Source organism: Saimiri boliviensis, chromosome 19, assembly GCF_048565385.1.
Source record: "Saimiri boliviensis isolate mSaiBol1 chromosome 19, mSaiBol1.pri, whole genome shotgun sequence".
Lineage (NCBI taxonomy): Eukaryota > Metazoa > Chordata > Mammalia > Primates > Cebidae > Saimiri > Saimiri boliviensis.
Window position 1 is genome coordinate 23,477,167 of NC_133467.1, and position 14,398 is coordinate 23,491,564.

The 14,398-nt window shown below is 37.3% G+C and overlaps 2 protein-coding genes across 9 annotated transcripts in view; one reads left to right on the top strand and one right to left on the bottom strand.

Moving 5' to 3' along the window:
• SCYL3 (SCY1 like pseudokinase 3) overlaps nt 1-13,236 on the top strand; it is a 55,515-nt gene extending 42,279 nt beyond the window's left edge. The window contains exons 15-16 of one of the 3 annotated variants that reach the window (XM_074389598.1): nt 192-230; nt 758-13,236. The gene's annotated coding sequence lies outside the window, so the exon portion shown is untranslated. Of the gene's footprint in view, nt 1-191 lie in introns of all 3 variants that reach the window. The other 2 variants (XM_074389599.1, XM_074389597.1) reach the window with 2 other exon arrangements.
• Nucleotides 23-14,398, bottom strand: part of FIRRM (FIGNL1 interacting regulator of recombination and mitosis) — a 62,132-nt gene continuing 47,756 nt past the window's right edge. For all 6 annotated transcript variants that reach the window (XM_003925387.4, XM_074389594.1, XM_074389591.1 and 3 more), the window contains 7 exons: nt 11,175-11,297; nt 9,952-10,047; nt 5,697-5,810; nt 3,615-3,719; nt 2,975-3,055; nt 1,195-1,314; nt 23-223 (listed from right to left, as the gene is read on the bottom strand). In XM_003925387.4, the coding sequence (XP_003925436.4) occupies nt 23-223; nt 1,195-1,314; nt 2,975-3,055; nt 3,615-3,719; nt 5,697-5,810; nt 9,952-10,047; nt 11,175-11,297 (840 nt within the window). The remainder of the gene's footprint in view (nt 224-1,194; nt 1,315-2,974; nt 3,056-3,614; nt 3,720-5,696; nt 5,811-9,951; nt 10,048-11,174; nt 11,298-14,398) is intronic.

Below are 14,398 nucleotides of genomic sequence, written 5' to 3' on the forward strand. Positions count from 1 at the left end.
CTAGTGATATGGTCTAGTCCATTCAGGTTTCACCCTGCAGTATATAACGTTTTAGCTTATCCATCCTTTCTTGTAGCACCTCCATTTCCATTAAAAGCCAGGCTGGAGCAGGACCCTTTTGGAGTAATGACTCAGTTACTTCCAAGGCCCCTGCTATTGTGTGTAGCGCTGACCTGTACTCTTCTTCCCAGGGGAACTCGTGACGAGCTTTTTTTGCATAAGGCTGGAAAGTAAGTAAAACATAAGTAATATCGTAATAGCCATTCTATAAAGAACCTTCCTTTTGGACTAAAGCTTATGTGCAAATTTTATTCTACTTATTGGCTCACAAAGGCAGGAGAGTGTAACCCGAAATCCCTACACAGTCCTCTAGAAAAATATGTAGAGGCATTTTGGTTTATCATAGCAATTCAGAGTACTACTACCAGTGTATTAGTTTGTATATGGTGCACAGCAATGAGTAACCTGTCCCAAAGGGGTCCCACTGAGAAATGCTGCGTAGCCAAGGTTTTCAAACTTGTGGTGGTTAGGCAAGACATCTTTTACCATTATAGTTTTCCTAAGGAAGGTAACAAATTCATGATTTGTTAACTTACACGTCTCAAAAACAAGTTAATAAACGTATTTTCTTTTTGACTAAAACTTACCAGAACGTTGTTCTTCATGAATTACTATTCAAAATATCAATAATGCTGCTCAAAATATTAAAGGATATTTTGCATATCCTTATTAGTGTCAAATTTCTGCCTTTTAATAGGTAGATGAGATTTTTAGATGCTGCCAAAAATTCTTAGGAGGCTGATCTGATTCATGAGGCAAGGGTCAAACTAAACATTTAGGAAGGTAAGTTTCTTTCATTTTCTTCAGTGGTTCAGTAACAACTGCATTTATAGCACCATTGGTACAATATTTAACTTCCCTTAAAGTTACTACCAATAATTGAAACATTGAAAGAATATATTTGGTATTTCCTTTTTTTTTTTGTAGTATCACTTCTATGTGTTGATAACCTTTCAGGAAGAAGAAATGTGATTTTTAAAAGCAGCTACCAGAAAACAGAATTTTACATGTCTAGATCTGTTTGATTTGAAATTCAACAAGAGGCTGGAAACCAAACTGGTTTGTTTCATCAGTAAGTAGTAAGGGCAGAATTTGCCTTGTTAAAGTTTGACCCATATTGAAATCATCTCCTACCTGTAAAGATGACCTCTTTGCTTCTTCTACAGTCACATTAGCAAAGGGTTCCCAGAAAGTCTCTTTTTCCCGTTTCACACGTTCCACTTTGGCAGATTCAGTTTCATCTACAAACCCAGTCTGTCAGAGACCATGAAAAACCAAGCAAATACCAACATGTTAGCACTCTACTAGATGTCAAATGGCGTTAATGTTTAGAAAATGAAACGCCCAAGTAATCTGTGTAACTCCTGAGTGTTCAACCATTCTAGGCAAATTCTATAAGGCACATGGACTAATCTATAATCTAGATTAAATTACTCTACTATGTGCTTCCCTACAGAAAAGTTATCGAGTCATCTTTGCAGGAAAAAAACGACAGTCGGCTAACCTTTACTATATAAGCTAAGAAACTGGCAACAAGAGTGTACACACACATACTTAAAATACAGCTTAGATGTGATACAAGTAGGCCAAGTGTAGTGGCTCACGCCTATAATCCCAGGACTTTGGTGGGAAGAATGCTTGAGCCCGGGAGTTTGAAGCTATAGTGAGCTATGATCACACTACCATACTCCAGCCTGGGCAACAGAGCAAGACTCTGTCTAAAAAATAAGTGAGCACTTTGGGAGGCCGAGGCGGGTGGATCACCAGGTCGAGAGATCGAGACCATCCTGGTCAACATGGTGAAACCCCGTCTCTACTAAAAATACAAAAAATTAGCTGGGCATGGTGGCACGTGCCTGTAATCCCAGCTACTCAGGAGGCTGAGGCAGGAGAATTGCCTGAACCCAGGAGGCGGAGGTTGCAGTGAGCCGAGATCGCGCCATTGCACTCCAGCCTGGGTAACAAGAGCGGAACTCCGTCTCAAAAAAAAAAAAAAAATGAGACCATCGGACCTTTAAAAAAAATGTAAAATATATCATGTGTATATTTGTGTATGTCATTACATGTAATATATAAAATTTACTTTCTCCTGGTATTCTAAATTTGTGGTTTAACAGTTCCATTAGTATTTCAATTAACTATTATTTCCTCATACTATTACTATATAAGTTTCAAAGTATGCATAGACATAGGAACCCTGTGATTCAGAATTTTGTTTCTAATTGGAAAAATAGCTCTTGGCTGCAACCAGAATAAAAAAGCCATGCCTAAAAAAAAAAAAAGCCATGCCTGAGATATAACCAAAATATGGTAGTAAACATCCTCTCAGGCCTAACTAATTAGGTAATCAAGTATATTTAATTATGATTAGTGGTAGCTTGGGATCCTCATTATTCATTTCACTGCCTGGATGATCAGTGCCACTGTACCCCAAACTACAGGTAGAGTAACTCTAAGTGTGTTTTTTGTTTGTGACAGAGACTTGCTTGTTGCCCAGGCAGTGGTGTGATCTTGGTTCACTACAGCCTCTGCCTCCTGGATTCAAGTGATTCTCCTGGCAGCCTCCCAAGTAGCTGAGACTGCAGGCTCGTGCTCTGCCATGCCCAGCTAATTTTTGTATTTACAGTAGAGATGGGGTTTCACCATGTTGGCCAGGCTGGTCTTGAACTCCAGACCTTGTAATCTACCTGCCATGGTCTCCCCAAAGTGCTGGGATTAACAGACGTGAGCCACCGTGCCTGGCCCCAAGTTTTTTTTACTTCTAGGGCCTCAGTGCTTTATAAAAAATATGTCAGCAATCTGCTGAGCACTGAAAAGTTTAAGAAGATACTCAGGTTGGTTACAGTTACATAATTAAAAAAAAAAAAAAGATAATAGGACAAAGAATAAAACATGAACCATGTAAACAAAATACCTTCTCCAGAAAGGATACAACTTTGTTCTTGGTTTCTTCAGAACTGAGACATTGTGGAACTATCTCTTCATGATTTGTTCCCTATTAAAAAATTGATGAACAAGACCAATTTTAACATATTTCAACAACTTATAAAGACAAATAGATGAGTTTTATGAGCTACCTTAACCAAAAATTCATTTTAAAACGAGTTCCAGAGGATCCTCAAAGGTGTTAAACTCATGATTCCTTCAGGGTACAATATAAAATTAACTTCTGTACAAGTGTTGTAAGCTTTAATCACTTTTGCTGAGTCATCCTAATGCTTCTGGACTCCCTCGTGATCCTAGGCATGACTACACAGCAAATGCAACTCATCTTACAAGTTTAGGTTCATCAGCATAAACCTCTTGACTGATAGTACAAAATGAAATGTATTGTCAGTAGACACTGTCTGGAAGACTGTGTCTGTGTCAGTAGACCTGCTGTGTATGCCTGTCTGCTGCTTGCTTATTCAGAGGACCTAGGAAATTCACTTCATTTCTCTAAGCCTCATTTTAAGAATGAGAAGCAGTTCAATAAATGTTTTGGGATTATTCTGGAATATTTAAAAAACTAAAATGGTTTGAAAGTCATTGTGATAAATCAGTTTTTTAATTACCTCAGCAAACTGAGTAAATGCCTCCAAGGTATGTTGTTCTAGCAGCCAACTCCTGTCAGCCAGCAGTAAGGCAAAAATACAGGACAGGTTGGGCAGAATTCTGTCCTAAAAGAACGAAGCCTTATTATAACAGAGAAAACACACAATAGATAATCATAAAATAGCCATACATTCAGTAAGCCTGGTGCTATCAAGTTTCCATAATCCTGTCCCAGGGGACACATATTAAAACATGTTAGGTGATGTCACTCTTACTCAAATCCTTCCAGTAGCTTCCCTTTTCCTCAGAGTGAAAGCCAAAGTCCTTCAATGGTCTGCAAAGTCCTGCCACTTGTGTTAGCTATACTTGCTTCCCTGAATATAAGAGGCATGCTCCCATCTCCAAGGCTTTGCACTTCAGGTTTCTACTTGCATGTCACCTTGGTAAGGACTTAACAGACCATACCCCATTTCAAATTGGACCCCCACTTTCATATTCCCTATCTTCCTTCCCTGCTTAATTTTTCTCCATAGCACTCACCACCATTTAATATACTATACATATCACCATGCTGTTATTGTCTATTGCCTCTAAACAGGCTAACAGTGGGGACTTTTTGGTTGGTTCATTACTGAATAGCCAGTGATTAAAACAGCACCAGATACAGCAAAACCTCAATTATCTTTCCCGAATGGATAAATCAATCAATCCCATCTCATAGCTTTAAATGTCACCTATGTTCTGATGAATTTCAGGTTCTGACCCTCACTCCTGGGAATATAGAAGGCATTGCAATTTCTGCTTATAAAACATCTGTTTCATTATTTCTAGGCCTGTCCATAGTCCATAGTGGTACGCAAATATAGCAGCATTTTAGAATACATTTCATGGTAAAAAGACAGCTCAGATGCAGGTGTCTCTGGGTATTTTTGTTAGGAGTTGAAAAGAAGCTGTCAACATTCTATGCTTACTTCATGAATATAACCTTAACATGATGGAGACAGATGGGATACTGTTGTTAACTTGTGAACAAATAAAAGAGCCCGTTAGAAATTGGTTAAGTTTTTGGTTACAAAACATTTAATCAGCATGTTCTGAGATAACTGTCTATCATGTGTTTGCTTTGATTACGTAAGAAAATTCTCATTACTGAACTTTTTTTTTTTTTGAGGCGGAGTTTCGCTCTTGTTACCCAGGCTGGAGTGCAATGGCGCGATCTTGGCTCACCGCAACCTCCGCCTCCTGGGTTCAGGCAATTCTCCTGCCTCAGCCTCCTGAGTAGCTGGGATTACAGGCATGTGCCACCATGCTCAGCTCATTTTTTGGATTTTTAGTAGAAACAGGGTTTCACCATGTTGACCAGGATGGTCTTGATCTCTCGACCTCGTGATCCACCCGCCTCGGCCTCCCAAAGTGCTGGGATTACAGGCTTGAGTCACCGCACCCGGCCTACTGAACTCTTTATAGTCTGTCCCTTGGAGGTTAAAGTGTCAATTATCTAGAATTATTAAATTTTGACTATAGTAATAGCGAACACGTAACTCTCCATTTATGAAGCTCTCTTTGCTGTAAGTTCTTTAAAATTACTGTAATGGCCTGGTAATATACATTTACTGAGGTTTTAAAATTCAGTCAATGTGTATTGCCAGGCCAATGCAGTACAATTTTATAAATACTCCATTTGTCAGCTATATATACTTTGCAACGTTTTCAAAAATACTGTCTTTAAAAACAGGTTCTTTCATAGATTAAAAAATAGAGAGAATAACTTGAATAAGTTACCAGATTTCCTAAGTACGTGTTGTTCCCTATAAGACAAATATGTTTTCTACCCTCAGGAACTGTGTATTATTAGAACCCAAATGGAATGAGAATTTAAAATGGTAGACTACAGCCAACTAATAAATTACCTGTTTATCAACATATATTTTTCTAAAGGAAAATTTAAAATGAGTTCTGTTATATTTTATAATCTGTCTCAAAAATAGTTTTTTCCACCTTTCATTGTAATTGCAAAATTTCAGAAATTAAAAACCTAAAAATCCCTTAATCACTAATTCTCATAGAGATTTTAATAGAAAAACAGAGTTAAGAAATATTACCTGGATAGCCTCAGGTATAAAAAGTTTTCCTAGTGAAGATACAAAATCCAACATTGCCAAACGAACATAGTCAGGAGGCTCTAATTTAAGTAGTGAGGTCTGCAAAGTTACCACCTACAGAGGTGACCAAAGAACAGTTATAAATATTATCAGTATTTTGTGTAGACACAATAATTGCCTAGATTTGGATGGAAATGTGGCAAGGGAAAACAAAACTAAACCCAGAAAAAAACACACCACAACACCTGAGCTTCACTGGTAGAATTTAAATAAGACAGTCATATGAACAAGTTAATTATTATAGCATTATTCTTACCATACTCTCCTGCCTCCAACCACTGTAAAAAATAAAAGTATACATGTTCCTGAAAAACTTTAAGCAATGTTTTGTACAGACATACTTTATCTTACCGTGCTTTGATTTACTGCACCTTGAAGATACTGCATTCTTTTTTACAAATACAAGGTGTGTAACAACTCCACACTGAACAAGTCTACCTGTACTGTTTTTGCAACAGCATGTGCTCACTTCATGTCTCTGTCACACATTGGTAATTCTTGCAATATTTCGACTTACTAGGATTTTTATTATGGTGATATGTGATCTTTGCTGTTATTGTAATTGTTTTGGGGCACCATAAACTGTGCCCATATAAGATGGCAAATACAATAAATTGTGTATTCTTACTGTTCTATCAACAGGTAGGTCGCCAGTCTCTCCCCATCTCCTTGGGCCTCCCTATCCCCTGAGACCCAATATTAAAATTAACCCTAAAATGGCCTGTAAATGTTCAAGTGAAAAGAATAATCTCATCTCTTATTTCAAATCGAAAGCTAAAGATAATTCAGCTTAGTGAGGAAGGCTGTCAAAAGTCAAGAGAGGTGAAAAGCTAGGCTGCTTTTACAAGTTAGCCTAAAGTCATGAATGCCAAATAAAAGTTAAGGAAATGAAAAATGCTATTCCAATGAACACAAAGTCTTATTGTTAACATGGAAAGTTTTAGTGGTCTGGATAGATCAAACCAGCCACAATATTCCCTTAAGCCAAATCCAAAGCCAGACCCTAACTCTCCAATTCTGTGAAAGCAGAGAGGTAAGAAAGCTGCAGAAGAAATGTTTGAAGCTACCAAAGGTTGACTTGTGACATTTAAGTGACGAAGCAATCTCCATAACATAAAAGTGCAAGGTGAAGCAGCAAGTGCTGAAGCTACAGTAAGTTATCCAGAAAACCTGGCTAAGATCACTGATGAAAGTGAATTAAACCATATATTTTCAATGTAGAGGGAACACCTTTCTATTGGAAGAAGATGCCACCTAGGACTTTCATAGCTAGAGAGGTGAAGTCAATGCCTGGCTTCAAGGGACAGGCAGATTCTCTTCTTGGAGGGTAATGCAGCTGGTGAAGTTGAAGCCAATGTTTTCTTACCATTCCAAAAATCCTAAGGCCCTTAAGAATCATGCTAACTCTATTCTGCCTGTACCTTATCAATGGAATAACAAAGCCAGGATGACAGCATACCTGTTTATGTCACTATTTACTGAATATTTTTGGCCCACTATTGAGAGGCCTACTGCTCAGAAAAAAAAATTCTTGCAAAATATTCCAGCTCACTGACAATGCACATGCTCACCTAGGAACTTTGAAGGAGATGTATATTGTTTTCAGTTATGTTAATAAAACATTCATTCTGCAGCTCATGAATCAAGTAGTAATTGTGACTTTCAATTCTTATTAAGAAATACATTTTATAAGGCTCTAGCTGCCATAGATAGTGATTTCTCTGATGGACCTGGACAAAGTGAATTGAAAACCTTCTGGGAAGGAGTCATCATTCCAGATACCATGAAGAAAATGCATGATTCATGTGGAGGTCAAAATATCAATATTAACAGGAGTTAGAAGTTGATTCCAACCCTCATTGATGAGTAAGGGGTTTAAGCCTACGGTAGAGGCAGTTAACTGCAGATGTGGTAAAAATAGCAAACTAGAAGTAGATCCTGAAGATGTGACTGAATTGCTGCAATCTCATGATCAAACTTGAACAGATGAGGAGCTGCTTCTCATGAATGAACAAAGAAAGTGGTTTCTTGACACAAAACTACTCTTGGTATAGAAGATGCTGTGAACATTGTTGAAATGAAAACAAAGGATTTAGAGTATTACATAAACTGAGCTCATAAGGCAGTAGCAGGATTTGAGAAGACTGACTCTCTAATTTTGAAAGAAGTTTTACTGTGGGTAAAATACTATCAAATAGCATCATATGCTACAGAGTTATGTGATGAGAAGAGTCAACTGATGTGGCAGACTTCATTGTCTTATTTTTTTTTTATTTTTATTTTTTTTTTTGAGACGGAGTTTCGCTCTTGTTACCCAGGCTGGAGTGCAATGGCGCGATCTCGGCTCACCGCAACCTCCGCCTCCTGGGCTCAGGCAATTCTCCTGCCTCAGCCTCCTGAGTAGCTGAGATTACAGGCACGTGCCACCATGCCCAGCTAATTTTTTGTATTTTTAGTAGAGACGGGGTTTCACCATGTTGACCAGGATGGTCTCGATCTCTCGACCTCGTGATCCACCCGCCTCGGCCTCCCAAAGTGCTGGGATTACAGGCTTGAGCCACCGCGCCCGGCCTTCATTGTCTTAAGAAATTGCCACAGCCCCCTCAGCCTTCACCAACCACCATCCTAATGGGTTAGCAGCCATCAACACTGAATCAAGATCCTTCATCAGCAAAAAGATAAGGCTCATATGATCATTAGCATTTTTAGCAAAGTGTTTAATTATGTACATTTTAAAATACATAATGCTGTTGTACACTAATAACCTATAGTGTAAACATAACTTCTGTATGCACTGGGAAGACAAAAAATCCATGTGACTCACTTTATTGTGGTGGTCTGGAACAGAACCTGTCATCTCTCTATGGTATGCCTATATTTTAAATTCTATTAAGAGAAGTTCACTATTTATGGCAAGGACTAGCAAACCTTTTCTCTAATGGGCCAAATAGTAAATATTTTAGGCTTTGCAGGCAACACGTTCTCTGTTACATATTGTTTTTTATTTGGCACACCTTTAAGAATGCAAAAATCATGCCTAGCTCCTCAGCTGAAAACAGAAGGCCAAAATTTAGACAGGGATAATTTGCAAACCCCCAATTTAAAGAAATCTTGAAGTGAAATCTTTTATAAAGAAAGCAATACCTTTTGGATAATCTATTTATTTAGAAATTTTAGAACTTTATTTATTTGGGTTTTTTTTAAAGGTAGACACATTGTATCAAAATTATTGTATTTTTTCCTAAAAGAATTAGAACTTTCCCAATCAGATTCAAATTGTTGCATTCAATGAGTTAATTATTGACTGTATTCTCATTTCTTTATAACTCAGTAAAATCCATGTTACACATATGGTATAGTACATAATTTTTATTGCTAACTTGTTCATATACACACCATTAAAAACAGCTACTAAAAGCAAAGCTGTTACTAGTTTCATTACGTTCTGTTCTACCACATACTGTGACAAGAATCATCTCTTCCACCATCTTCATAAATAAGAAGGGTAGTTTCTCCTAACAGTTGTTCTCTTTCTACCTGACCCTGAGCTTAATCTAACTCTTGATTTGGGGGATCAGTTCTGTCCAGTGTGGACTCATTCCAAAGCCTCTAAATCACTTCAGTTTAGCTGAAGGGCTTTCCCATTTTCTCTGTCATCTTAGAACCTCTAAAAGAAAGGCACAGCTGAGGCACCACCACAAGGATTCCCTAGACAGTGACCCAGGCTCTGCCTGTCCTAGCCATGTAAGCTGGAGGCCAAAGAGGCAATTCAGTAATGCTCTTCTTTCAAAATAATTTTATTTCTTCAAAGAAACAATGAGTGCTATCTTTTAATCCATACTGGTTAGATTCCATGTTCCCATAACTCCTAAAATGCCTTTGAACCTGCTAGGAATGCAGGGCTCAACACATGAACCTATGCTTCCTAACCTCAGGGGTTTTGGGGGAGGGGTAGTTTACAGTAGTAACAGAAAGTATTGACTGCACAGATAAAGGCTGAATTAACAGCCCCATATACTAACAATACTGGAAGGAAGGAAGGAAGAGAAATGAGGTATCCTTGATGAAGACAAGTCAATATATGACACAATAGGAGGGAGGGTTTAAAAGAACTATTTCTAGAAAGTTATTTTATGTGATACCAGTTTAACAACCTCCTTAGCAAACAAAGTATCAACTTGGTCATTATTCTTACCTGAATTATCAGTTTAGGATCTAGAGTTTGAATGAAAAATCCCAACAGTGGAAGTAAAAGACTGAATGTCTGTTGAACATAAGGTTGCTCTGCTACCTAAGAAACACAAAATAGTTTTGATGAAAAAATTTTAATCACATGAGAATTACTAAAATAATAGCAACCTTTTATTGAGCACTTATTATATATCAGGTAATATGTTCAGTGTTTTGTGTTTTTTACCTCATTCATGCCTTACAACAGCTCTCTGAGGTACATATTATTACCTTCACTTTACTGATAAGAAAACAGGGTCAAATAGGTTAAACAGTTTGTTCACTAGGATAAAAGCAGAGCTGTGACTGAAATCCAAATTTAAGAGTAAAGGGGATCTAATTACTTGTCTGTCGCTGAAAGGCTTGTTATGTTCGTTAGTCATCTTAAAATTCCATTTCTTCATAATGTTGGTTTGCATCATTATATTGTAAGCTATATACCCAGCACGGATACCCTGAATGAATACTGAATGATTTGTAAAAATCAGGGAAAGTACTTGTTGATGTCAAAACACTGCAGTAGAGCAATCTAACCATAAATAAAAAATAGTAAAACATTATCTGTAAAATCACTTTTATGATTTCCCAAAAGTATGGCTGTTTCCTTTAGCTTGCACCAACTGCCAGAGATCAACGTTTATTTCTACTTAGTTAAATACAACAAACAGCCTATTTATATTTTTAAACTAAGAAATAAGTTTAAAACCACATGTGGGATGCGTATCATTCTAGATTTAGATTGTCACTTGGCTTCTTGGCTTTGTTGGGAAAACGAAATACAAATCAGCCACATCCATTCACTACCCCTTTCCAACTTTAAGTCAGCTCACTCTCCATTGCCCAAAAGATTTTATTAAAGACCCTAGAATCACAGAAATAGAATACATTAACCCAAAACAGAACAGAAACAATAGGGGAAGAGATTAAAAAAAAAAGGGTAAAACCAGTTAGGAAAGTAAGTAGATAGACTCGTGTCATATTACTATATTCTAATTTTACTTATGCTGTCACACTCTGAAAAAGAAAAATGCCTGAGCATACAGATATTTTAATTTCTAATGAAGTTCTGCCAAGCACCCAAAATAATTAAATACATTTTACTCTACACTGGAAAATTTCAAGTACCATCCTTTTTTTGATATTTTCTATTTTTTTTTAAATAGGAAAAGGATCAGTTGCTTTCCTTACCTGTTTAATGTTTAAAAAAGACCAAAGCTGACTCACAACTTCCATGATTGCAGCTTGTTTTTCTCTATCCAGAGCTTCACCAGCAGAATTACATATTGCAAGCAAAGCAGACAATACTATGTTCTAAAGGGCAGAAACAGGAAAGGACTCGAGTTTAAACACCAGTCTAAAGCACCAGGAGCCCACATCTATAGGTTCTAAGACTTTTAACTCTTCATAAAAGTTCACGTAGAATACTATTTCTAAAAGCCAAAGCCATTTTTTGAGCTATTTACTTAAGAATATATTATTAAAAATAATTTTCCTTGTGCACAGAAACAATTTGCTTTATTTTTACCATATAAAGTTCCTTTTAGGGTGAAATTTTGGTAACCCTAAGTTACCAAATGGAAGCAGAAATGTACTTTAATAAATAGCTTTGATACAAGTGGTCAATATAATCAAGGTAATTTATGATAGACATCAACAAAAAGTTTTATTTCTTCACGTTACGCACCCAGCAATATTTATAGGTTACTACATTTTTTTTTTCCTGTTCTAAAAGTTTAAATGCCCAGCAACACTGCATTTAATAAGCAAAGATAGTACTTAAAAAGTACTAGAATTTGAAACTAACGACAATCTTTTCTGGATTAAGTCCTACCTATGTGCAAAAATACTCAAATCTTTCTCAGATTGGCTGAGAATGAGGTTGTCTGAGGTGTGGTGGGGGTACAGGGAAGGTCTTATGAGAATGTAATAATAATAATGAATGCCTTTAATCTATTATACTTTACAACTTCTTAAGATTTACCTACTTCCTTTTACAAATAAACATGTTGTACATGCAAAAATCCTCAAAAAAATACTACCAAACCAAATTCAACAACATCAAAAAATTAATTCACCATGATCAAGTAGGCTCCATTCCTGGGATGCAAGGTTGGTTGAACATATGCAAATCATTAAGAGTGATTTACCACATAAACACAATTAAAGACAAAAACCATATTGATCATCTCAATAGATATGGAAAAAGCTTTTGATACAATCCAACATCCTTTATTATAATAAAGGCCCTAAAGACACTGGGCATGAAAAGAACATAAAATAACGAGAGCCAACTATGACAAACACAGCCAACATCATATTGAACAGGCAAAAACTGGAAGCATTTCTCTTCAGAAATGGAACAAGAGAAGGATGCCCACTCTCACCACTCCTATTCAACACAGTATTGGAAGTTCAAGCCAAAGTAATAAGGCAAGAGAAAAAAATTAAAAGCTGCATCCGTATAGGAAAAGAAGTAGTCAAACCAGCCAAGATTTCAGGATATAAAATCAATGTGCAAAAGTCAGTAGCATATCTATACACCAACACCGTTCAAGCTGAGAGGCAAATCAAGAACACAATCCTGTTTACAATAGACACATGCACACACATAGGAATACATCTAACCAAGGAGCTGAAAAATCTCTGTAAGAACTACAAAACATTGCTAAATCGTAGATGATACAAACAAATGGAAAAACATTCCATGCTCATAGATTGGAAGAATGGCCATACTGCCCAAAGCAATCTACAGATTCAGTGCTTTTCCTACCAAACTAGTGATACTATTTTTCACAGAATTAGAACTATTCTAAAAGTCATATGGAATCAAAAAAGAGCCTAAATAGCCAAAGTAATCCCAAGCAAAATGAAGGCCAGAGGCTTCACATTACTTGACTTGAAACTATAAAGCTATGGTAACCAAAACAGCATGATAGTGGTACAAAAACCGACATAGATCAATGAAACAATGACAGGGAACCTACAAATAAAGCCACATACCTACAGCCATGTGAGCACTGGAAAAGTCAACAAAAAGCAATGAGGAAAGGACTCCTATTCAATAAAGGGTCCTGGGATAGCTAGCTAGCCATATGCAGAAGAACGAAACTGAATAGCTGCCTTTCAACAAACACAAAAGTTAACATGCACTAAAGATTTAAATGTTAAGACCTCAAACTTGTAAGAATCCTAGAAAAACACTAGGAAACAACATTCTAGACATCAGCCTTGAAAAAGACACCAAAAGAAATAGCAACAAAAACAAAAATTGACAAGTGGGACCTAATTAAAGAGCTTCAGTGCAGCAAAAGAAACTATCAACAAAGTAAACAAACACCCCATAAAATGGGAGAAAATATTCAAACTATGCATCTGACAAAGGTCTAGTATTCAGAACCTATAGGGAACTTAACTGAATGAGTAAAAAACGATCCCATTAGAAAATGGGCAAAAGACATTTCTCAAAAGAAGACACACAAGGGGCCAACCAACATATGAAAAAACTATCAGAAAAATGCATATCTAAAGTACAATGAGATACGATCTCACAACAGTAAGAATGACTTGAAAAGTCAAAAAAAAAAAAAAAAACAGATGCTGGTGAGGCTGCAGAGAAAAGTAAATGGTTATATACTGTTGGTAGGAATGTGTATTATTTCAGCCACTGTGGAAAACAGTTTGGAGATTTCTCAAAGAACTCAGAACTACCATTCTACCCAGCAGTCTCATTACTGGGTACATACTCAAAAGAAGACAAATCGTTCTACCAAAAAGACACATGTATTCACATGTTTGCTTGCTGCAGCACTACTCACAATAGCAAAGACATGGAATCAACTTAGATGTCCATCAATAGTAGGTTAAAGAAAATGTGGTACATACCTACCATGGAATAATATACCGTCATAAAAAAGAATGAAATCATGTCCTTTGCAGTAACATAGAGCAGCTAGACACCATTATCCTAAGCAAATTCACACAAGAACATAAAATCGATAGCTGAGGAAGATGGCCAAGTATGAATAGCTCTGGAGTGCAGTTACCAGAGAGAGCAACGCAGAGGGTAAGCGATCACCGCATTTCCAAATGAGTTTCTAATGTCCACAGACCAGGAGATTCCCGGGCCGAAAAGCACCAGCAGTTTCCAGCACGACTGTTTCAGCCAGTGCCGCAGGTCTCCACACAAAAATTCACACAAATTTGGGCAGCCGTTTCAACTCGTGCCTGGAATGCCTGGGAAACAGAGCCGGCCATTCAACTGAAAAAGAGGGGGCTAAAAGCAGGTAACCAGGTGATCTGAGTTGGTGGGTCCCACCCACACAAAGACCAGCAATCTGAAACTGTCCAGAGTTTCGCAGCAAGCGAAGCTGAACCCAGGACAGTCCAGCTTGGTGGGGGGAAGGGTGTCTGTC